The following is a 25,899-nucleotide window of genomic DNA, read 5'->3' on the forward strand; positions in this document are numbered from 1 at the left end:
CATCATTTTACTTGTATTTACACTTGGATTAATTATTAATTTCTTACATTCACTGTATTTTTTATTTTATTTATTTCATTATTTCACTGTTTTTATTTTGTTTAATTACTTAGTTTTGTTTTTACTCTTCATTTAGTTGACGCAGAAATGGTGTGCAATTTGAGTGTCCCCTCTCATACAGATTTGGCATTTTTATTTTTTATCTTTTAATCCTCCTCCCGTGTTCCATTTTAATTTAATTTAATAATCGATGAAAAGTTCCTCACTTGCTCTCACTCTCTCCGTTTATTGTTAACCTACTGAACGAAAAAAAAAAAACACTCATGTCCCAATAGTCTCAATTTGGGCATCTCCAAATGTTTTTTCAAGCAGTACTTGTCGATTCTCTAATATCCTCAGCTTGCTTCAGGCTTTGTCTTTTTTTTCAATATAAAAAAAAAACGAAAAAAAAAATAACAAGAACAAATTCTGCATTATTTCATGTTTTTCACTACGAGCTGCTCGATGCATTCATCCCACTGAACATTCCAGTCGTGAATGAGGTCTGTTGCTGTTGTTGCTGTTGCTGCTGTATTTGTTGTTGTTGCTGCTGTTGGGCCTGTTGCTGCTGTTGACTATTTGCTTGACGTCCGTGCTTTGGCACTGGTGGCTGGAGGTATTCGTGTCTTGCTAATGTCAGTACATCGATTCTCTCCTCTTTTCTGTATGCCAGACAACTTCGTATAAAACTCTGAAAATAATTAAAATTACCAGTTAATTCACAATGAATTCTATCTCAATTATGTAGATCCTATTTATCCAAATGCACTAGCTTTAGTGCGTGTGCTCGAATCCAATAAGTCAGTAATAAATCATAATTAATTAATACCAATTACCTTAGCTTCGTTGCTAACTGTCGGTTTATTCGCAAACTGCACTTCAGTCGCTTTCAATATTGTATTCTCCTCCAATATAGTCGCCTGTGACTGATTATGGCCAAATGGCTGTAAAAAAGGGCCACGAAATTAACTCTGACACTCTCTAAATAGCCAATAATACGTCAATTAAATTACTGAGAAAATATTCCAATTGTTTTAATATCGATATTGTTATTTTTTACCTTTTTACCATAGAGGCACTGATAGAAAATAACTCCTACACTCCATACGTCAACCTTTGACGATATTTTAGGTGGGTTTTTCCCAACTACAAAACACTCTGGTGGTAAATACCTGAAATTAGCAATAAACAATAATTATTTCAAGAACGACATGAATTTTTCACTTGAATAATTTTTTTGTCAAGTCTTTCACTTTTAGTGGATTGATTTGAGTGAAAAAATATTGAATAAAATCGATTATCGATTGAATATACAAACCAATACGTTCCAGCTCCCTGCGACGTCAAGTCCATCCCATGATCAGGATTGTAATTCTCCTCATCCATAACTTTGCTCAACCCAAAGTCTGTAATCTTGATTTCCCCACAAACATTTCCCTCAGTCAACAGAATGTTACCTATTAAAAAAAAACGACCAAAACAGCTGATTAATTTCATTCATGAAAGACAAATCAAAACAAAACACTGAGTGAACTAGCGTACCTGGTTTGAGGTCGTAATGAATGACCGGTGGTTTTATTTCGTTAAGGTACTTCAACGCTGATACAACCTGCATAACAATCGATCTTGCCTCTCTCTCAGGGATCATTTTATGCTGAAAAATAAATATAATAAATATTCCAGTGTAGAGAATAGTAAAAACAATATTGCATGAGTATTAAATAAAAACTCACCTGTTTAAGATAAAAGTCAAGATCATGACCATCACAGTATTCCAAAACTGTACAAAATGAATTGGCATCAATCTCAAAAACATCATAAAGCTTGACAACTCTGGGATGATCGAGTGCTTTATGAATATTGTACTCCCTCAACGCATGTTTAATATAATTGGCCTTTTTATCCTCTTTCCAGTCTTTATTCAATTGATGTACCTTACACGCAACATACCGCTGCTCCTTGAGATCAAATGCTTTATGTACCTCACTAAATCCACCCTTTCCTAATAACATAAGTAATAGGTAACGTTCATTCAGTACTGGATGTGAATTGAAACGTGATTGGTCCTCATTGTGTATTCTTTTTAATTCCCTAATATGTAAATTTCGTTCTCTCTCCAATTTTTCCATCTCAAGTTGCAGATCGGCGTCCTCTTTTTTCAATGCACTCTGACGTAATTTGAGTATTTCATCTGCCTCGTAATATTCTTGCCACGTGTATGATCCAGGCACAGCATCAGGCTTCAAAAATGTTGCTTCAGTACCATTATGCAGTGATGGTTGTGGTTGACTACGTTTACGACCAGTCTCACTATTTGATGGCCTCTTTTTTAATAATAATTTTTTTTGCCTGTCAATCTCCTCCCGCTCAGTCGATATCTCCTCCTGTCTACGCGCTAATTCTTGAAATGCATAACCATCTGTCCAATTCTCTTGAAACGTAGCACCAACACGCTGGGTTACAAATTGTCCAAGTCTCAGTCTATTTTGCATGCATTTTTGTCTAGCCTCTTTCTTCTCGATATTTGATTTCTCTTTAAGCAGTTTCTTTACAACGTCTATACATTTATTTATATGAGATTTGTGCTGTTCTAGAATTTTTTGCTGATTCGCCATTTGATGCCTTAATTCTTCGGTTGTCTGTAATTTAAATAATTTTTATTGTTAGATTCATTGATATTTTGTTTATTATTCTCGTGACGTTTGCTATTTTTTTTATTATTTACTTACTCTATTCAATTCGTCAATTTTATTATTACGTAGTTCTAAATCTGACGATGCCTGAGACTCAAATTCCTGTATCCTCTGACAAGTGAGTTCCGTCTGAAATAAATAAGAAGTCGATATTTATTATTGATTAAACAAGTTTCGTGAGAATTTGAAGGGAATTATTCTTCAAATAGTCTACTAAATTAAATATATATTCTCTATTTGATACAAGACCTTAAGCACCGCAATTCGATTTTATTAATTGACAAGTGAATTAAAGAAAAAAAAAAGGAATTAAACGTAGAAGATAAAAATTAACGAATGTCGGGAAGGCGAAAACAATTTCCCATGAATATTCACCATCACAAAAATTTTAAAATAATTAAGAAATAAAGATAAAGAGATAACGGACACGAGTTGTCTCTCAAGCAGATCCATAAACATTAAAGATGTAAAAAAATAATTGATTAATGAATTAAAGACATGATAATTTTCAGTAATTAGCAATAATGATGTAATAATGTAATAATAAAAAAATTCAAACCCATAAATAATAAAACAGAAAGAGTGTTGATAAAATCTAGATAAAGATTTTCCTTCACTATCCATTCTACTGTACGTGAAAAAAATCTAATTGAAAAAACGAATGGCAGTGCTGATTGGTGTAGGATACGAGCTAACAGAAGGATAAAAATATCACTGAAAGAAAAGTATAAAAAAAAAATTAAATGAGGGTTTGAGAATTTTGTTGACGGTGCTTACATTTGGGGTGTTTGTCTTCGCCTGCCTGACCTGGCTTGTCCTAGGTAGGTTCGTGGGCCTTACCTGAACCTGCTTGCTGACCATTGAGCCCGCAGGTTGTGCTGTTGCCGATGGTGGAGGTGGGGGCTGTATTTGAGGTCGTGGTGGTTGCATCAGGGATGAAAATTCAGCACCCGAGGCGTTTGGCGTTGTCGATTGGGATGATACTAGTGGTTGAGTCGATGGTGGATACTAAAGTCATCATTAAAAATTACTACAAATATCCTGTATTGTTTATTTAAAAAATTTCATTCATGGCTTTCAATTCTCCATTAAAAAATCCTCAAGATTTCCTTGACTCGAATATTTTTGCATCAATTCTATTATTTTTTATTAACAATCAAAGAAAATTCTTTAATTCACAACATTTTTATTCTAGATTTTAATGAATTGATTGAATTTGATTTGAAATAAATAATAATTTAACTGAGCCAAAGCTGTCCAATTAATTCTCAATGCGATTCGCCTGATTACCAGAATAATGAAAAAAATTGGTGAAATATTGAAAATGGAAAACACAAGGTGTAAGGACACGAGAAAATATCTCAACTTGAAATCATGATTTTTCTCATGTCGTGACCTTCACCCTCTCTTTTTCAAACAAACTGGACAGCCTTGAGTGCATCTGGAATCAAATCCGTGATCCAAAAGAATATCATTGCACGACAAAAAATACAATTGTAGACATAAAAATATTCTGATTATTACCAAAATTATTGAATTAATAAAATTACCATAGGATACTGCGGCGATGGACTTTTAGCGCCTCCATGCCTAATTGGACTACTGCCTAGGTGATGTTTTGGAAAATACTCGTTGATTTTTTTATCCAATGCTGGTGCTGATCGAGCACCCTTAGAACTAACTGGACCACCAGAACCACCACCACCTCCATCATCAATTTTACGTTTTCTCTTTCTCTCTCCCGTGCTACGTGGTACCTTCTCAGGTGTGTTTGGATCTACCTCCTTGTCGCTGTGCGACGAGCCTGAAACCAAAAAAAAATTAATTACACAAATAATTCCAGACCGAATGCAGCCCAGAGAAGATTCCCATAATTTCCCGACTCATTCAACGCTTCAAAACTCTAAATGAGACATTGAGACAACAATTTTTGATCTCAAGACAATCTTCAAGGGTTCAGAAGAAAATTCTTGGACTTCTCGAATTTTTAAACAATTTTTCTACGAGCAGAATCGTCAGGCGTTCAAATTCTGTCAATCAATGAAATCCCTCTTTATTAGTTTTCTTTTTTTTTCTGGGTCACTTACCAGTACTCATATTTGAGTCTTGACTATGAACCGACTGACCAGAGTTCACGGTTGATTGGGGTGCCATCTGAATTTGTGAACCAGCAGACATCTGAAAAAGAAAAAAATGTTACACAATCATTAAATATTTCTAAATCATCATTTCACATGGAAATAGTTAATGCTGGATCAGCTGACAGACTAGAAAAATCCAGACTCTCCGATTGAACTCATGATATTCCATTTAAATTTCTTTTCCCACTTCTTCCAACGATAAAAATCAAAAAAACTATCAAAAAATAATTACAATTATTCAGTATTTGCAACAATTGAAATTCAAAGATGAGAGGACTAATTGCGATATCTCGACAATTTCCACCCCGAAAAATATGTAATCCAGATATTTTTCCTGCTTGATGTTTATCATATTCCTACATGAGATTAATTCTGATTGTCGAAGACATAAGCAAAGCCACCAGAGTAATCCCTCGAGAACACCTCCAACCCGACGAAATAAACTCAAACATATAAGTTGACTGTAAAAAAATTCAGTGGATCAATGTGACTCACTCGGGCCCTCGTTCAGCCCAAATCCATGGAAAAAAAGGCCACGGGGTCCCATGAGCCACGGAGAAACCACCCAAGTCCTCACAATCCCAAGAAAATCCACAAATCATCACGAAAAATTCACTCCCATCACTCCTTATCATTTTCCCCGATGGAATTTCCATCATCTTCACCAGTTCCTTTTTCTCTCTCTCTCGCTCTCTCTCTCTATCTGAAATTTCACCTTCAATTGAGCTGAGACACTTGAAAATGTTGCAGCGAGGATTCTGTGGAGAATTTGAGGTTACACTTAGCGATTGGTATAATTATTTATCTGGAGGGATAGGATTATTGGGTGAATTATTTCAGGGGGTAATTAATAAATTCTGGTGTACCAGTCTGACGTTGAGATCGTCATCCAGGTGCCGGCGTCCTCGTCACTGTCGACCGGCACAAATCACACACTAATTTCACCTCCAGGATGATAAATTTGGCGACAATTTTGACATTTTTGGGGTGATTTTTTGACACCTTTTTGGGGAGGTTTTGGGAGGTTAAATTGAATGGTGGGAGTGGGAAAATGCTTGACCAGTGTATGTGTTACATGGAGGTATTTGTGAACCCTTGAGAAAGATGGTGGCAACGACGAAGATGGAGTCAGGTGAGGTGGGGGCGAAGAGGTTTGTCGATGTGGTGGGAGAATAAACTGAGTTAATATTTTAAATTGCCACGATATTTCAAATTCACCATTATTTTTACCATTGTTAATGCACGATCCGATTATTTTTCACTCTTCAATCACCGATAATTCAATAAAATCGAGAATTTTTTCATCGGGAAAATGATTTTTGTCGAGATACACTCGATGCACTTGTCTCGATTGTTAAACATTTATTTTTCTTCGAGGAGAGGATTCACGTGTCGGTGATTTTTTAAGTTGTTTGTTAGGCCTCCGATCAGAATCACAAAATGGTGGAGGATTTGAGGTGGAGGGGTGGGGAACGGCTGAGATTCCGCGGGTTTTCGTTGGCGATTCGAAATGGTAAATAGAGGACATTTAAATGTCTAGGTCGTGAAATGATTTTCGTGGGATGTCAGACTTTTCGGTGGATTTTCATGTGGGGGATTACGAAATTTTGAGAAATCGGTTTGTATCCTTTTATTTTCATCTTGGGGGTGATGAAGTTCTTCTCGATGTGGGAGTGGAGACACGTCGACTGAAGTTGAAGTCGAGAACAGGTTTCATTTATGGAGATGAAGAGAAAATTCATTAAGATGGGGATTCGATTTTCTGGTGAATAAATCAGTGAGGGAGTGATCAAGGGGTGAAATTGTCTTCATGTCCGACTGGAAATCCGAATTTCTAAATATACATCTCAAAATGACGAAGAAAATTAAATTTCTTCAATGAATTTCACAAATAAAAAAAATTTATAGATTCCAATCGACACCTGTTTTTTTTTTTTCAACGAGCATAAAAAAATGTACCTCGAATCACCGAATTAATTCAATTGTTTAAACATTTTTCTTTCGAGTATCAATTTTATTCTGGAGTGATTAAGAAAATTGGGAAATAAAAAGGATTTTTTTGCGAAATTATTTTGTTTTTGATTTGATTGATTATTTTTTGGAAAATTGCAGATGGAAATGGAGGTGACCTGGGCTGTGGTGGTGTGTCATACGGCACTGGTGGTTTTGCCGTCGACGAGGTTCTCGACAAATGCAGAACAACCGACGTGAAAAACCTGAAAAGCCATGTTGGTATTATTCGAGAGCACGAGAGTGCGCCTTTGGACCAATTGGTGGGGATTCCCTAGGTTTAACTCAGCCCACACCTCCACCATTCGATGAGTCGAGATTCAGCTCTCATCAAGTCATGATCTCTCAATTCAGCCTATCCCACCTCAAACCCCATTAAATCCAGGTAAACGTCATCACTCAAATCATCCGGAATAATCAAGAGAAATTAATTTCCCACATTCGATTAATCGATTCAAAAAATTCAAGTGACTATCATTTTTCAGGGGACATTATTATTAATAATAATAATCTGTTATTCATCTTCAGAATTTTTCTCAATCTACATTCCTAGCTGGGATTACGAAAAAGGTACGTCATTTTTATGAAACATTTTAATTTTCTTCAATTATTAAACAATTAGTGAAAAATGTAGAAAAACAATAAATAGTGATAACAATAATGATCAAAACATCAATAATAATAACTCTTTATTATTCGTATTTTGATCTCATACTAATATTTATTTATTGAATCCCAATGATAATCCGTTATTATTATTTATAACAATACGTGTTTTGCATTATCCGCATTTTCAGAATTTCCAAAATCGCAACGAAAAAAAATTGAAATCGCTGAAACTACGGGTGTTAAAAATTGATAAATATTCCCGAGGCATTATTTATCGCAATCCTAATTCGTGGTTGATATAAAAAATAGAGAGGATAAGTTGTAAAAATAATAGCCGGAGTTGAACTGGTAGAGTTAGACGGTAGTCTAGACCTTGCCAATGCCACTAGGTGCAACGTTCTCCGGACAATCCCGTGAGTAACTCCCTTGAACCAGTCGACCACCTCCACCGTCGGCTTCCTCAACCACGTACACGTCACATGACGCCACAGTATCGTATGCATAAAAATAGACGAGAAAATGAGAAGTCAGTGATGACCACTCAAAAGAAAAACCCCCAAAAATCAATTTCCATAAAAAAAAATCATCAATCCAATTAATTAACAAATTACCCGACAACCCGCAACGAATATCTACACAGATTATTAATAAATAAATAAATAATCGACTGATCATTTCATTAAAATTTCCCCAACATTTTAAATTTTCATCATTTTATATTGTTTAATAATTAAAATAATGAATATTATATTAATTATTAATGTAATAAAATAAAATATATTTATTTAAAATTAAATATATTGTGTAATAGTTTTTAATGGGGTTTTCAGGTATTTGTTATTAATTTGTTTTATTGAAAAATTGAAATTCGAAGGGAATTGAGAAATTTTTTTGTCTGACTAATGGATTGGTGGTACTCGTGGAGTACTGGTGGTACCCTGGTGGTACCCTGGTGGTGGCAATAGGTCGTACACTCATTACCCCAGTCGCGCGCGCCATTTACCCCCCACTATCTACCACTTTAACCGGCTACCACGATCAGCTGGTCGTAAAACATAGTAACACTCGTTGTAGACGCCACCTTCAAAACTCCGTGCGTCATTAGTTCTTTTTTATTTCCAATCCATCCATTCAAAACTCCTCATCACTTTTTTTTTATTATTCCCGAGTAAATTGGCATTGGCAAATCAATGCACGGAATTTTCGCGGGAAAATATTAAAAAATTTATTGATTTTTATTTTTATTTCGCTCGATATGGGGAGATTTAATACAGAAATTCCAATTTATATTTAATATTGATTAATTAATTAATGAGATAATTAATTCATTAATGGTGTGGATAAGAATGCCAGATTTATTCTTTAAGTTTAAATTAAATCCTTCAACTCTATTTTTGGAATTTTTTAATAGAAAAAAATGGAATTGAATTTGAAATAAAATTCGCGATTTTGAAAAAAAATTGAGTGACTGATTTTAGGGTGAGAAAATTTAAAAACGATATGAATAATTTTCTCTCTGTATTCGCGAATGGAATATAAAATATCTATAATAAAATGAAGTTAAAATAATTCATAATAATCTAATGAATAATTGAAGTGATTTAAAAAATCCTGACACTCACATTCAACTGCTAAATTCCATAAAATTCATATTAAACTTTTTCTGATTATTCAATTATTGATAACAGATGAGGGGACAGGTCAAGTGGTTATCAAATCTTCTTTGACCTCGCGAGAGAGACAGACGAAATAAAAATAAACAAATGGTAAATAAATGATAAATAATAAATCTCCAAAAATGTGAGAGAGAGATGCACGATAAATTTGTTAATTACGATAATAAATAATGGAATGTTGATGGAATAAATAATAAAGAAAAGTCGACAGGTGGAGCTCAAGTTGTCGGAAATAATTTCCTAGTTTATGCATCGGTGGCGCCACTCAGATACGCGAACTCAACGAAAATTCATAGTTATCCATTATGTATCGCAACTATAATAATTTGTTTTCTCGGGTTACAACGCAACTATTGACTCGCTTTTGAGACATTGAGTCTCTCCCCTCTCCCTACAAGAGACTCTTCATATTGATCTAAAAATAGAAAATTAATTCCAATCTTTTATCACACTCAAACCTCACGAGACTCGAATTATTGTACTACATACCAGTCCAGAAATTATTTTGAAAAATCTAAAACTGTAATTAACGCAATTTTCAATTAATTATTTATAAAATTATCGTTTTTACTTGTAATTCGATTTATGAGACGCGAATTGTTGGTGGCATTAATCTGTCAATTATTTTATGAAGTTAAAAATTATGATTTATGTAATTTTTAATTAACTATTGGTAAAATTATGATTGCGACTTGTAATTCAATTTTAGAGGCTCGAATTATCTCAGGAATTAACACAGAAATTCTCGTTTTCCAAAATTGGAGATGGGATGAAATAAAAACTAGGAAAGTGACTAGAAAATGTGGAAAATGAGGTATTCCACTGGTTTCAGTTGGAAATAAAATATTTAGAGCTTGAAGGGACCCCAAAAATATCCCAACATCACCCAGAATGATATCATTAATGACTCATAATTATGGAGATCTATCGAGAGACTTATCCGGGACAACTTGTGATAAAGTAAATATTCTCTCATTAAAAAATAAATAGTGAAGTCTCCTGATGAATTATTTCGCTCTCGCAGTGAGAGACAGATAGGGGAGGTGGTCTCTGAATGATGGTGGAGAGGATGGAGATGATGGAGAGGATGGTGATGATGGAGATGATGGAAACGATGGAAACGATGGAGATGATGGAGATGATGGAGATGATGGAGGTGGTGGAGGTGGTGGAGGTGGTGGAAGCCATGGAGATGATGGAGATGATGGAGATGATGGAGATTATGGAGATTATGGAGATTATGGAAATGATGGAAATGATGGAAATGATGGAAGCAGTGGAAGCAGTGGAAGCAGTGGAGATAGTGGATCTGTTGATGATTATTAGAGGACAGGCTACCTGAGATAGTTGGCCGTGGGCAGTTGTGCTCGAGGAAGAGTTACGTTGATCACGGGAGGGTGGGGCATTGTCGCGCCTTGTCCAGTCTATTCCCGGGGTAGTGGGTTGTCCGCACTTAACCGCGCTAGGTACCGACGACTGCGCGCTGTCCACCGCATTTTTACTCGGACCGTTGTTACGACCACCCTAAAATTTCAATAATCATTCTCATCATTCATTGAAAATAAATCAATCGTGAAAAAAATGAGAGTTCACTGCCCCCAGGGTTAGCGGGACAGCCCCTGGGGTCTGCTATTCACGAATTTTTCCATTTTTTTTAAACAAATTCTATTGATTTTTCATTATCTTCACGATATTCTTAAATTAAACATTAAATTATAATTCAATAACAATTCGTGTTATTTTTTTAAATAATTAAATAATGAAAAATAATTCAGGATCAACTGCCCTAGGGAAATCACCTGATACGTCTCGAAATTCAATTTATAAATAATTATAAATTTTTATTTAATTATTATAAATAACTGCAAAAGATATTTACGCCCTTTTGCAAATAATCTCCATAATTTTATTATTGTTATTAATTAATTTCAGGAAAGATAAAATCCGAGGGCGATAGATGATATTCTGGAGATACGCCCCTTTGATATTAAACATTTGGACCTTCCAATTTTTCCGCCTTTTTCATAATGAAAATAATAATAAATAAATAATAATGACAGACTGGGGATTATTTTATCATTGAGACATTGTTGTAAAAATGATGAATAATTTAATGAGGGGCGGGAGCAACAAATGCCTCTGAAGCGGCGCCACCTGCCCGCGAAATCCTCCTCCACCCCCTAGCCACCCCCCTGAACGAATGATGACATTGAATTGAGAAGAAAAAAAAATAATAATTTTGAAATGAAAAATGCAGAGACTCTGGGCGACGGCGCGATTCACCTCCTGTGATCGATCCCCTTTAGTCACCAGTCACGACAATTTTCCTCTTTTGCAACGACTGTTGAAACCCTTGCGTCTAACCCAATGGGCCAATCTTATTCTACCTCCAACACCAACGAGGAGTGCCCCTGTGCAACGAAAAATCGATAAACCCCACGGATTCATGCCACAACCCGGCTACCATCACTTGCCCTTCGGCTGTCAGACTATCACTCAATTCCATATTTTTTCCCAAAAATTCCATTCAACCAACTCCATTCCTCCCCTTTAAATCAAAAATTACGAATTTCAAGAGCCAGAGACAAGAGTTCATTAATTTCTGTAGATTGACACTTAAAAATCGATATTTACTATCAAATTACAAATTGTAATTCTTTAATTATCAGTAAATATGAGTATTTTCATCACTACGTGGCGAAAAGTCACTTTTCCGCACCCTGTGAAGAAAAAGATCATTCGCAACTCGTGCGGAAAGTTCTTCTTGGCATGTGGGATTATACACTCGCCTTCAGCCCGTGCCATAAACTTCTCACCCGTCAAAAATCACTTTTCCGCACTTGTTACGAAATATACTATTTACCTTGAATGAGATTCAAGGTCAATGCCCTTCATTCACAATGAAATTCCACGACTTCAAGAGAATCAAGGGAATTCCAGGAATTAATTATTTTTGTTAAATTTCCATAATAAATTAATTAATCAATCAACATTCGTGTCAATTTTCAAAATTCCACGGATAAACAAATATTTTGCCAGTAAAATCCAAAATCTGATTTCATAAATCAGATTCAGTCGATGCCTTCCCCTCACTGTAAAATCCATGTATTAAATAAATAAATAGAATAAATAAATAAAAGGATAAAAACAGTAAAAAAATCTCGAAGAATTTCTCCCAATTGATTACTCCGATTAATGGAAAAAAAACTCCTCCAACAAAATCCTTGAACCAAAAAATCTAGTATAAAAAAATGAAATTGAAGATGACAGCAATTTCCATTCGCAAATTGATGATTCCATTGAAGATAAGTAAATGAAGATTCTGGTGTACGTGACAAGGAAAAATAAGTGTCTGTGGAAATATTCTCGGTATATAGACGAATCGTTGGAATATTCGTTTCAGACTATGTACATTCTCTTTATTCTATATATGATGGCAAACTGTTGCCCACACGTTTGTTCGTGTCTCCACTGGTCTATATATAAATCTTGAAGTGAAAACATGTCGGGAGACTGATCGAAAAATAAAAGTTCTCATTCTCATCCATGATTAATCGCACCAAGAACGGAGTAAATGACCATTTATTATAAACAATCTCATCAATGAATTCATTAATTTGACAACGATTGAAGAAATCAATAAAAATTCATTCCCTTTCTATTTAATTTCCAGTCACTTCCGAAATTATTTATGACATCTGATATTTAAACATTTTCAATTTATTTATTTCAATTAAACTCTCAAACGTGATAAATTAAATAATTAAAAACCATGTAGAGGTCAAAATGAAAGGGAAATTTATTTATATTATTAAAAATCAAGAGTTATTGTGATATTGAATGATGAAATTGTAATTGTTAATAAAAATGTGATGTTTAAAGATTTGAGGATTAAATTTGGAATGGAATCCAATTTTTGATAGAATTGATTGACCGATTGATTTTGGATTGTGTAAAATAATGGAAATAATAACTTTGACTGGGAATTTTTCGTAACGAGACATGGAAGTGAGCAAAATCGTCGGAATGGTCTCTCCACTCGGTTTTCCCCTTCTTCATCGATCCATTGTCCCACCAAGTACATAGCACACATGAAAATACGCAGATGTGAAGTTGAAATCAAGTGGAAGTGCAGCTGAGATACCGCGGAATCTCGCCAATCCCAAAAACCTAAATAATCTCCGACCAAATCCAAATCTCTCCCTGTCCTCACACGACAACTTCAATAATTAATACATCTGTAATCACCAGAGATTACGAGAATTCAATTTTATGTTATGCCAATCATCCCAGGAATTACAAATTAACAATCACGAAATTACCAAAGAATTTTTTGAAAATCAATTTCTCAGAATTTTTCCAGTCCTCCCAAAAATAATACGATGAATAAACATTCCATAATTCAATTACCAATTACCAATTACCAATTACCAATTACAATAAAATCATTAGGTATAATTATTATTAATAATTATTAAACCATAAAAGAAATTTCGAAGAATCCAAAAACGTGAAAAAAATATTTAAATTTCTCTTTAACCAAAAAAAAGTGAAATAGATTTTCAAAACTGGATTTCCCTCATTTTGTTTATGATTACAAAATAGTGGAATAGTGAAAAAAATGATAAAAAAATAGTGTGAAGATGAAAAAATGATTTTTTTCAATTGACGATGGTATGTGGCAGTTAGCTGGCATGCGCCCCATCAAATTCAGGAGTCCGATGCAGAGAGCTGAAGAGAGACGAAGAGACCCGAAGAGACGATAAGAAAGAGAGAGAATCTCCTCACGTCCTCTATCCACCTATCCCTAGTATTCTCGATCGATCCGGCTAGCAAGAGAGCTTATTCACTCCCTTTTCCTGTACCACCTCCACCACCACCTCCTCCTCCACCACCTCCTGGTGGTACCCCCCGTTCATCTACCTCTTGCCTGTTAACGTTGTTGGGTATCTCGATATCCGTGGAGCGTCGAAATTAGCTGGCCACAAGAGTCACAAACGATGCCCAGAAGCCACTGCAGACTGCAGTGTTGCCATGCAGGTCAAACATGGCACCACTTCACTGCCACATTCAGAATTATTTTTCATCCCCTGGTGATGGCACCAGGTAGATCGATAATCGGTATTCAAATAATCATTATCAACGAAGACAATCGAGAGTGGAATAATACACTAAAAATATTATTTATATTTTTATCTTTGATCTATCGAATTCTCTTCCTCTGCTGGTCTTCCGGTTTAATTACTTCGATGATTAAAATTATTTATCGTTAATTGCGGAAGATGCTTAAATTTCTTAGAATTTTTACCGGTTTTTGGAGTCATAATAGATGCTTGTATCAAATTTGAAATTTATCCGCGTTTGTGGTTATTAATTATTCAATTTTTTAATTAACACACCATTTTTTTTTTACACTGAATTCTGGGAATTTAGGAAGTTATATTATTATTGGAATGGATTATTATTATTAATTATTGGGAATAGCCGATGCTGTCTGGAAGTTATTAAGAAATATTTATATATTTGTGTATTAGTTTATTTATATTATAAATATTATTCAGGGAATTTTTCGTTTTAAAATTCTGGGAAGAGTCGTTTTTGGAAATTTCTTTTCGACTGCAAATCCAAAATTTGAATTGAATCCGGGAAAGAATTTGGAATTGATAAGGATTTTAGATTTTCTTATTCAATCTAGTGATAAAATTTGTTTGAAATTCGGTATTTGGAGATATTCAACTGGAAACTGTTATCTCGTAGATAAAATTCTCTATTCTCGGAAATTTCTTTGGAAAATTTTCGGGCGACACTTCCGGTACATTTATATGTGGGAGTGTCTTGTGGTATGAATTCCTGAAAAATTCCGGTGGAATTTCGAGGAATTCTTTCAGAACTGGAAGATTTGTTGCTGTTTTATGCAACTTTCAATAGCAACAATTTATTCCACTTTCTAAATGGATATCACAAACAGCGAGAATTTATTTTACTTGAACCTTTAGTTCATTATTTAACTGATATTTCCGAATTGATTTCTCGTAATTGCGAACCAATTGCGTCTGAAAATTATTCATGGATTTTAATTATGTTTGAGTGAAATTACTATTCATTCATCGAAAACTAGTGAACACTGATTGCCTCCTGAATAATTAACGATCAGTCCAAAATGCAAACACAAAGAAATAAAAATTGTTTGTCTTCCAAAAATTCCAAGAATTTCTGGATTGTTATAAAAAATTGAGGGACAATGAAAATTGCTGGAATAATTGTGTAAATAATTGCTCCCCACTTCGTTTAAAATTAAAAAAATCGGTAAAGACTTAAAAAAAATATAGCAATAAAAAAATCGAATGGAATTTAACGTTCGCTCTCCAGATTAAAATTCCAATCTGCAGTAAAAATTCACTAGGTTCCCCTAAAATCGAGATCTTTTCCTGATTGAATTGAAATTTCCCTGAAGAATGAAATTCCAAATTGCAAAAAATTCGAGACTGCGAGTAATTCCATGGAAATCGCCACCAGGATGATGAAAAATTCCAAAAAAACCCAGAGAAGTTTTCCAAATAGTTGAGAAATTTAGTGAAGCGATTTATGATGATCAGCTGAGGATCTAGCCAGTGAGATCGACCGGAAGAAGTCGATTCGCTCGAGGGAACGACTCAGTGACGACCTCGTTTAAAAACCCCACCTAGTCGTCATCTCCAGTAGCAAAGAGAAAAAAAAAAATCTCATCCATTCCCTAATCACCTAGGTCCAGAAGAAACTACCTGACCGTCAACCAAACGGTGAAACAGGCGAGAACTCCCTGGAGATGCCATTCCCCCAGAGCAATTGCTTTCATTTAGGATGACGAATGGTAATTATTGATTCACCAGGAGTCAGTGGCTCTTGGTGATGATTAAAAAATACGAAAAATTGTATAATTTTTGGATCGAGGATATATGGGAGAAACCGCTCACCCTCGCTCCAAGAAACCGGGCCTCCAGTAACTCCTGCTTCCTGGGGTCCAGGGTGGTCTGAAAGTGCTCCATCTTGACGCCAGCGCCTGCAAAAACACACAACTACTTCAGGACTTCCAGTTGACTCATTTGCATTGAGGTGACGGTTATTATTACGGTTTTTTTTATTGTTTATCCCTTTTTTGGTCTTCGAAGATCTTCTCCTGGAATTTCACCATTTTGTTTATCGCAAATTATTCACGGGATTGTTTAAATTATTTATATTATTACGTAATCGGACGATCGTTGGAAATTCGAGGGATAATATTGTGTAAACGATTTAGGGAATTATTGGTAATTTCTGGGGTTTTAAATTGTTTAAATAGTTAAAATTATTATTTAGCAATTTTGGTGAAATTTTTGGAATTGTTTAATGACTCATGGAGCTTTTTTTTTATCTACAAAACATATTTCTTATGTTTTTATGAACTTTACGACGAATTTTATAAAAAATGATGGAATGATTAAATTGAAAATTGGAGTGTTCATTTGTTTAATCTGGTTAATAAATTAATAACAATTTGAAAAAACATGAAAAATATTGGAATTCCAGGAAGACATTTTGAATTGATATTGCCAGGAATTTAATGATTGAACAATTAATGTTTACTATTGTTAATTGAATTCCATTTAATTTCAGGAATCCCTCTCACGTCAACCAGAAATAGTCCCCGAATTTTCGAAATATCTCCGCATCCACGAGAGATAATCAAATTTTCGATAAGATCTTTTTTGTCGAGTCAACTAAGAGCTGCAAAAAAGGTTCAAACAAAAATTTCATTATCTCCCCTAATCCCTGAGATATTCCCAAAAATGTGACATCAAAACTGAATCATCTCTTCTTTCCACATCACAGGATTCAATTCCACGGATTAAAATACAAAAAAAAAATCCTGACGAAACAATTACTCAATTAATTGATTCCAACAGACAATTGAGTCCTCATGACGATGAGGAGCCATCAGATGAAAAAATCGTCATCCAGCCCCAGTGTTTTCCCTATTATTTTTCATAGCTATGAAAATATGACCGCCACCTTAATGATTTATTAATTCTTTACCGTTGATATAATTTTCTACGACTACAAGAGACAGAAGAATAAGCAGACCTACGATGAATTCCAACCCTGTGGAGGCTTTGATACAGAAGAAAGAGACAGGAGGAAATGATAGAGACAGGAACAGAAAGACGAGAGACTGCGATGGCACTGGCTAATACTCTCGAAAATCGATACTTGCTGGTCTCGGAAAATTTTCGGCTGTTATCGGAGAGTCTACCTAAACATAGTCTACAGTCGAGACTCTGACAATTCCAATGCGTCACGCCAATCCCCTGTACCTCATTTCAATATTTTTTCGTTATCAATTCACCAAAAGTTCATGCAGAAATCCCTCCCCAATAATTTCTCAATGAATCCCTCAAGATCCTGAAACAAATCCTGAGGAAATCCTGACTATTTGAGCCTCTGGCATTGAAAATCATCTGCCTAGATTTTTTTTTAGGTTTTCTACCAGAAATTGAGATTTTTCTTGGAGGAGTTGGGACTCATCAGCTCAGGAGAGTCCCAGATTGAAGAACCAATCGATCTGGGTGGGGGTTTGTTAGTTAATTGAGATTTCTGGGAGATTTTCATATTGAATTTAAAAAATTTGGTGGGCAGAGCTCTAGATCAGATGATTCGGTTCAGAGGAATTGCTTTTTATAATCATTTATCATCGAGATGATTTAGCAATCACCAGAATTTCCTTTCAAAAAATCGATGACTTTTTCGTCATGGAAATTCGCGTTTCAAAAATCTTCCACTTACATTAATCACCTGAGGATTTCCAATAAAAAAATTGAATCTCAACGAGATAAATAAATCCTGAGAATTCTTAAAACCAGGAATAATGACCCCACATTTTCCTCAGTCTTCAGTAATTTTCCCTGCAGTGGAAATTTCTATAGAACTGCATCTCGAAGATGAAAATACTCAGGACAACTCAGGGATTCTCCAAAAAAAATCATGTCCCACGTCTGATAAAATTTGTGACTAGAATTTCCCTTGGGAAAATAGAGGGAGGATCCCCAAAAAAAATAATTAAATCCCTCTCAAACAATTCCAACTCTATTTAAAGGTGTCTGACGACCCTTTGACCTTTGTATGTCGCGTGTGTATACGCGTTTTAACCCAGAAATCAATACAACCACAGTTGAGTGTCCGCCAACGAATTTTCTCCTTTTTCCTTCTCCATTTTTTTTATTCCATCTCAATAAAATCTTGTTGCACCAACGGGCGTGGCTGTGATTTTTCCAATAGAAAAATATTGTCGAAACCCAAAAGCCCAAAAGAAAAATAATCCCTCGTACAATAGACTGATAAATTTTGAGTAATCGAGGATTTTTCATTGGGAAAATGAGCAGACAAAAGGGGGAGACTCTGCAAGTTTTGATCGATCAAAACCTGTGCCCATTTGAAAGTTTAATACGCCCACGAGGTCGTCTCAGTACACGACTTGTCCACATTGTACTTGATTCTGCGTCGAATCGCATTTAGGAACGCTTTCAATTTTTCCACTGCGTTCCGCCATGTCAACAATTAAATGCCAAATAATTTTTTCAATTCCACTCCCACAATATTTACAAACAGATACGTGCAACAGAATATTCTCAAAAAAAGAAAAAAACCCAGATCCATCCATTTAACTTTCATTTCAGCCCTTCCAATGATTCTTCATGACTTCATTATTTCCTTCAATTTTCTCGTGTTAACTGGACCAGAATGTTGATGTCTCCAGATAAATTAAATAGAAGAATACAAATAAAAAATAAGATAATGATATCTTCTGTCTCTTCGAGAGAATCTCAATGATCCTGATACGTCATGCATGAGAAAATAATTCAATGAATGGATGAATTGGATAAAAAAATGATTTTATTATTTTGACACTTACCACCACCAGAATTCCAACAATTGTCAGTCATCCCTGTTTATCCATCTGCAGTGTTGGCACTTTGTTTTTTTTTTCTTCTTCTCTTTTTCGTTTTCTTAATGTTGAAATTAAAATTTTATTTCACACTCAACAATTCCTTCGTCCTTCTTCGTTATTATTCATAAATAGATTAATCAATCGTTGTTACGACGATTATATCACCACTGGGGATATGATCCCATAATAACACATCACTTTTTCACGTGATAATCCTCCAGTCCACAATTTAATCATGTTAAATTAATGAGCCAGGACCAGGGATAATCCGTATTATTCACTTAATCACTAGATTTTTATGGACATTAGCATCTGCAATTTTATTTGAAAATATTATCAATTATTCCTACTGACCTTCAGAATGATATCTCATATTTTCATTGAAAAAATTCACGTCAAACAAAACAACATCAAGTCCATCTCAACTTTATCCCCAAATTTTCCCGAATATAGTTTCTAATTTGAGGTTATGTTTCTACCCAATACACAATTTTTTTCAAATCAAGAAAATGACAGCGAACGTGAGACTAAAATCCACAAACTCGCCCAAATAAATAAAAAGCCAAAAACTCCATTAACGGAAAAAATCCCCTCCCCCCCAGAGCTCCAAAAAATTCTGAAGACAATTTTATCCCCGAACTAGATCCAAAAATCTCAAGCCTAAACAACCCTGCGTGAAATAGTCAATTCCAAAAACATGACAAATCCATATAAAATAATTTTTGAAATGGAAAATTGTCAGACACAATTACTCAATTCCCGAATATTCCCATTGATATTTGAGCCCTCACATTTTGGTGAAAATTTATCGATGAAAATCTAGAGTAAACAGTGGGTTGGAAAAAAAAAAAGCGAAAAGGTGGTCTTGATCTAGAAGATGGCCGCCACCGCCCGCTCTAGAGTCGGCGATTTATCCCTTTACTCGTATGTCCAACACGTCGACTAGAATAGGGCAAAGAATTCCATGCACTTCCCTCACCCCCGCCCCCAAAAAGCCCCCCAAAACCCCGTAAAAACCCCCCCAAAAAAGAGTGAACGAAAGCCATCCAAAAAGTTCGAAAAATTTCGTTAAATCTCCCCTCGATTTTTACCCAAATCCCACGAATTGTTGACTTGTTTATTCATGACTCCTGATTTTCTCTGATGCGAAATTTATTTTCCTCTCGACTAATGATTATCGTCACCATTCACTAGTTTTTATTTATCAATTTTTATTATTTTATCGTTATTTACGGGATTATGATGTTTATGGTACCTCTGTCCTTGTCATTTGTAAATTATAAAATGAGAATTTTTTTTTAATGTAGGTGAGACGTTTACGAACACTTTGGGACGTTGCTCTTGGTCTTCCAACTGCTGCAACGCCTTCTATACACACCGATGTGTAACACTAAATTATTTCAATCCCTCTTTAGGTACTCGTCAGATCATCAGGGTTTATCCATTATTGTTCCTGATTTTTAATAATCCCAGGAGTTCACGTACGTCATTTAATCCATCGATAATTTTCCACTCGATTTGTCACAAGCGTCAACAGCACGATTATTTATCAACCATTTTCTGTCATTTTCCAGTGATTTTTCACAACTTTCATTCACAAAGAAAATTTCAGTTGTTACACCACTCGGAGCACCGACTATTCACATTTTTTTTTCAACAAATTAGTGGTTACTGGGGGTTGTACTTCTGATTGACTGGGGGGTGAGGGGTGGATTGGGCTTTATCGGGGTAAAAAAATGGGGGTATATTTTTTTTTAAAGGTTTTTTGGGATTTTTAACGCGTTTTTACGTTCACGGTGAAACGTGTGACGACAGTTACATACCGTCGAGCGTACTACGGTGCCCCCTTGATTCAGGGGGTTCTTCCGAAGAGATTCGTGATGTTCCGAGGCCAAGGGGAGGGGGGAGGGTTCGGCTGAGGGGAGGGGAGGCACACGAGAAATTCCAAATTTGATAAATTTGTTTTTTTCTTGCCATTTTTCGGCACTCGTGATATTGAAAATAAATCGATGAATTGAAATTTTTTTGTTTACCTATCGAGGGAAAAAATTCATTGAATTTTTAGATGAAATGCGAAAATTTTGGGGAGATAGAGAAATTTTTATTGTTATTCCAATTTTTTTTATTGTTTTTGATCAGCCCTGAAGGGAGGGGAAGGTAAAGTTAATTTAGGAAAACATTTTATAAATTAATTTTGGAGTTTGAATGATTAAATTGTTGGAGAGTATTTTTTTTTTTTTCAACATTTATTCGTCAGTTTTTTTGAGGTAACAAAAATTATATTTATCAAATAGTTATAATTAAGAAAAAAAATGTACAACTTTCGTGTGGGGGATAAATAAGGGATGGATCTGTAAATAATAAATTTGGGATATGGGAGAGGGAATAATATTTTTAAAGCACAATAATAACACTCTACGTTTACAAACTACGTATGACAACGATTTTCAGGTTCACTGAATAGCAAAATTTAAAGCAATTTCGTTTACATTAAGGTACACTACCAATCACAATGGTAAATACAATAATAATTTATATAAATGGCAATTAAGACTGAAGAACAAAAGGTGAGGTGATAACTTTTAGGCCGATTGTTTGCGAATATTTTAGAAGCAAGTGGACCGACGAGAAGACATTTTTCTCTGTGGAAAAATTCAAATTTCATTCTCCACTAAAAATCATCTGACAAATAACTCCAAGTCCTCAAGATTCTTAAATATTCGGTAAATAATCTGCCAGCCATTTTGGAGTTATCTTTTTTTTGAACTTCACTACTAATAAAAGACTGAGTGGAGTAAAGAGATGAATATCTTCCTGGTAACTCTTCTTTAAACACAATAATTTAGATTCGTAAATCAAGAAGTTAAAAAAATATTAAACTCCAAGAATCTAAACAATCGTAACAAAAATGAAATCTCCATACGTTTTCTGCAATATTTATAATAAAAAAAAATACAGCATTGAATATATTCAAGAAAAAATAATGGGATTCCCCTCAAGATCGATAAAATCAATATTTTTCTTAATTATCTAATTTATCTCTCTACCCCACTCACAAATCTCTTCTGACTTTAATCTTCTATGAGAATTTCCTTGTCTTTTGTGGATTTTCCGATATTTAATCGACAACGACTGGTGTACCAACGCCGTCAGACGATTTCAAATCAGTGGAAACGATTGGAATTTGATTCTCATTACATTTATGTTCGTCAGCACTGTCGTCACTCTGTGGATTATTTTGTGGAGAATTTTCGGGTCTGCCTTCCATGTCCAGGGGTTGAACTGTCGTCAGGGTGCTCCACCACGTCGTAAAGGCACCCTTGGCTTGAGAGAGAGCTCCCCCTGATAAATTCGATTGAATAAGCAATTAAATCACCTCTGCAATTAAATAGCCAATTATTCGTAATTAAATTATCCTCTCAAAGGTGAAAAATGTATAATTATTTACTGATTGATTTCACATTGTATTTAGTAAAGATTAACATTTGTTTTGATTATATTTACCAACGGCTTTTCCTGTCGTGGCCACTGCTCTTCCGGTCGTTGCCATCGCCTGATTTATTTTTCGACCTGATTCCGTGTTTTGCATTGTACTGGAACAACAATTTCTCGGTAATTGATTTTTATGGTAAATAAACGAGAAGATTATTTTATCAGTCAAGTAATCCAACGATACGAATGAATTTGAATCACTTTTTTCGAAATATCTTCGAAATTAAGAGAGATACTGAAATTTCTATAACGACCTTTTTCGTAGGTCTCAATTGATTCTACAAAAAACATTCAGGTGAAATTTCGCTACCTCCCCTGATTCAGGATATATTTCGATAAATCAAATGGCAAAGAAAACAAAAACCGCGAGGGATCGAATGAAAATTATTATTTCATAATTATCCTTACTGTGATAATCTGAGTTTCATGTCCTGAACAGAGAGCTGACCAGCAAAGGGATGTCCAGGTTCCACAGAATGAATCTCATTCTTCCCTGAATTTTCCCACATCTGATAATTATTCGTCGCCTTCCAAGCAGCCATGAAGGCCCCATTAAAATGATCACACTGTCTCGTATCCTGTTGAATAGAAGTTCTCAACAAACTCAACAGATAAACTCGAAATTGTGTCCTAATCCACTCGTCACCCCCCTCCCACCCAACCCCATCCAAAAAAACGTCCTTGCGTGGCTCAGCCACATGCCTTACAACATAATCAGCGAATCTGAGATCCTCAGTCGTCAAATGAAGTAATCGTCTCAATTCAGGATCCGTAGCCTCAATTCTCCCACTCTCCACTTCAATCAATACATCGATGAGTTGCTTTTTCTGCTTAAACAGAATATTCGTAGCACCAACGATGTACCCACGAACATTGGTATCACCTAAAAGATCGAGATAAGGTAGAGAGAGGTATGGCAAGCACAAATATCCCTCGGTGAAGAGATTCATTGGTAATCCACACTCCTCTGGATTAATATGCGCTATCTGCGTGATATTCGACGTGACCTTTGCCTCCGAGAGTGCATCACTACTCGTGTCCCTGGGCAATACTCCATTCTCTCCCATTCCGAAATTAACATTATTTGTACTCAGCACACGATGAACATTCTCCTGTCCCTTCATGGAATTATCCTCACCAATAGTCGATTGCCTGTTAAAATCTGTTCCCTCACTCGTCGATTCCACTTCTATCACCTCAACAGACTGAAGATTTCCAGTCTCATCACTCGTTTTTCTCGACAATTTTGAGTTTATTGAGTTACGTGACTTTCCATTGTCTCTCTCCATCGTCTCCAGAGTTTTATTGTCATTCGTCAGTGATTGATTATCAGTTCCATTGGATTTGTCATCATTATCTTGATTTTTATCGTTTTCATTCGAGTTAAGGGCATCCTCTTCACTCTCGAATGTCGGAATTGGAGACATTGGACGAGATGGTTTGACGCATGCAGCTCTTGTCAGACCTGTTTCAATCATACCAGGATGAAGAGAGAGAAGAGTCAGGATTGCTGCACACAGTGGCTGCACTGGTGATTGATAAAACACAACTTTTTTTTCTAGGAGCAGAAGTTTAAACAGGAGTAGAGCTTTATGACGAAATTGGAGGATAAAATCTCTCGCTGATAATCCAACGAATACTTGTGGTGGAATTTGACTGTCGCCTCTCATGCAGGCGTTTAAGTGTCGAAAGGTGTCCTCCAGCAGCGAGACTTTACTGAAATCTCCTTCCTCAAAATACGCGTGAGTAATTAGAGACATTTTCACCTGAATGTGTCCATAAAGAGGTAATATACTCAGAACACAGACCGATTTTTGAACTGTCCCTCTAGTTATGTCTGACGTACGATTCTTCAGCTTCTGCAATGATAAATCAGCGGTAGTTCAATTATTCAGATTGATAATTCAGATTTAGTGGTAAATGAAATTGTGGAAAGTCGTAATCTTAATCCGTTAGGCGTCAGTCTTTTTTTTTGTGCTTTCAGATAAATTATCAGGGGACAATGACTCACCTCGACTGGTATCTGGCGGAAACATGAGACACCGTAGACTGTTTTGTTGGGGTGTGTGATGCTGGGCAAATGGAAATACACTGTGTCCTCGTCGTAATTGTGAGATCCATCTGGCAGGGCAAGGGTTGGAAGGTATTTCCAACCAATTGGACACTCGTTCGGTGACCCTGGAACTAGCGGTGGAAACGAATACTCCACCTGAGAACAATTAACAATTCTTTATTAAAACTGTAGGTATTGACAAAAAAAATCATTTCTCAAAATCGATAATTAATTTATTGAAAAAATAGATAAACAAATAATAAATAATAAAGGAAGACTAGACGAGAATTTTTCCGAGAACTTCCTTCGTGGGATTTTTAAAAAAATCAGCAGTTTCACGAGAAAAAATCAGGAAGAAATATAGGATATCGGAAAATCTGATGACTAAAGATAAATATAGTAGACGATGAAGAAATATGTGTATGACATTCGAGTGCTCGTCAGCTGTGATATAATTGAAGGCATCAATTAAGTGCGAAATTATGAGAGAGGAAATCAGAGTTTTTGGAGTAAAAGTAGGCGTTAATTGTGACAGTGATGAAGAAAAAGCTGATGAACCGTGATAACTCACTTGACAGCCCTTCTTGTGATGAAATCCAACGACAATGACATGAAGAATTGGTCCCCCAGTCTCACCCATCGTTGATGATTCCATTCAAACAATTGTCGGAATTCCACTGTTCATTGGTGTTTATACATTTTATTCATTAGAGTTTTCATCTTTACGGACATGAAAACAGAATAACGCACTTGTGTATCCAAAGAGGATTGACTAAAGTAGAGGATCAGTTCTGGGGGTTTGAGTGAACCCAGTGTCATCGTAGTATTGCACCCCTGGAGAGGGAGGGCGCCACACGCAATGGGGGTGGCTGTCAACTCGGTAACTGCCTCAGTAGCAGTCCACCTGTCAGAGAGACCAGTCAACTAGGTGAATATTATTTTCTTCTGGGATCGAACCCTAGCCGCCCACGTAACAGGCGAGCAGGCTGCCAACTGGACAACGCGTTCATTATAAAATTATAATTTCATTAGTATGATTTTATTATTAGTATTATTATTCAATACATTGAATAATTTTTTTCATTTAAAATTCCACAAGATGGGGCTTACCCCTTCCGCTTGTTCTACAGTCGGCTAAATTTCAGGTAAACATACAAAGAACAAAAAGCATTCATACCGCAGAAAATAAAAATTACCCTGTAAGTGTAGAATAAAAAATATTGTC

General features: G+C 35.5%; 2 protein-coding genes across 13 annotated transcripts; both read right to left on the bottom strand.

Moving 5' to 3' along the window:
* Window positions 1-426: 426 nt before the first annotated feature.
* On the bottom strand, window positions 427-20,961 carry Tlk (Tousled-like kinase). Of its 12 annotated transcripts, none has more exons than XM_011298920.1 (14): window positions 20,454-20,961; window positions 19,094-19,441; window positions 16,122-16,207; window positions 10,507-10,692; window positions 4,820-4,910; window positions 4,283-4,536; window positions 3,510-3,740; window positions 2,769-2,861; window positions 1,773-2,678; window positions 1,582-1,693; window positions 1,358-1,496; window positions 1,100-1,211; window positions 876-983; window positions 427-730 (listed from the first exon to the last, which is right to left on the bottom strand). In XM_011298920.1, exons 2-14 carry the CDS (start codon window positions 19,122-19,124, stop codon window positions 491-493), a joined length of 2,589 nt encoding a protein of 862 aa, XP_011297222.1. In that variant the 5' UTR covers window positions 19,125-19,441; window positions 20,454-20,961; the 3' UTR covers window positions 427-490. The 12 variants fall into 12 exon arrangements, with proteins under 12 accessions (XP_011297222.1, XP_011297220.1, XP_011297219.1 ...); XM_011298918.1 differs by having other exon boundaries at window positions 20,385-20,961; XM_011298917.1 differs by having other exon boundaries at window positions 20,363-20,961.
* Window positions 20,962-21,386: 425 nt separating this feature from the next.
* On the bottom strand, window positions 21,387-25,836 carry LOC105262992 (late secretory pathway protein AVL9 homolog). The gene is made up of 5 exons (XM_011298930.1): window positions 25,246-25,836; window positions 24,633-24,830; window positions 23,030-24,480; window positions 22,634-22,722; window positions 21,387-22,471 (listed from the first exon to the last, which is right to left on the bottom strand). Exons 1-5 carry the CDS (start codon window positions 25,327-25,329, stop codon window positions 22,248-22,250), a joined length of 2,046 nt encoding a protein of 681 aa, XP_011297232.1. The 5' UTR covers window positions 25,330-25,836; the 3' UTR covers window positions 21,387-22,247.
* Window positions 25,837-25,899: the final 63 nt, after the last annotated feature.

Source organism: Fopius arisanus, unplaced genomic scaffold (assembly GCF_000806365.1).
Source record: "Fopius arisanus strain USDA-PBARC FA_bdor unplaced genomic scaffold, ASM80636v1 scaffold00012, whole genome shotgun sequence".
NCBI lineage: Eukaryota > Metazoa > Arthropoda > Insecta > Hymenoptera > Braconidae > Fopius > Fopius arisanus.

Coding starts and splice junctions, on each gene's coding strand:
- Tlk (XM_011298920.1), bottom strand. CDS start 19,124: ATGACTGACAATTGTTGGAATTCTGGTGGTG. Junction 4,537..4,819: donor AGACTCAAATATGAGTACTG/GTAAGTGACCCA, acceptor TTTTGGTTTCAG/GCTCGTCGCACAGCGACAAG. Junction 2,679..2,768: donor AAATTGACGAATTGAATAGA/GTAAGTAAATAA, acceptor TTTAAATTACAG/ACAACCGAAGAATTAAGGCA.
- LOC105262992 (XM_011298930.1), bottom strand. CDS start 25,329: ATGGAATCATCAACGATGGGTGAGACTGGGGGACCAATTCTTCATGTC. Junction 24,481..24,632: donor TCCGCCAGATACCAGTCGAG/GTGAGTCATTGT, acceptor TTATCATTGCAG/AAGCTGAAGAATCGTACGTC. Junction 22,472..22,633: donor CACGACAGGAAAAGCCGTTG/GTAAATATAATC, acceptor CGAATTTATCAG/GGGGAGCTCTCTCTCAAGCC.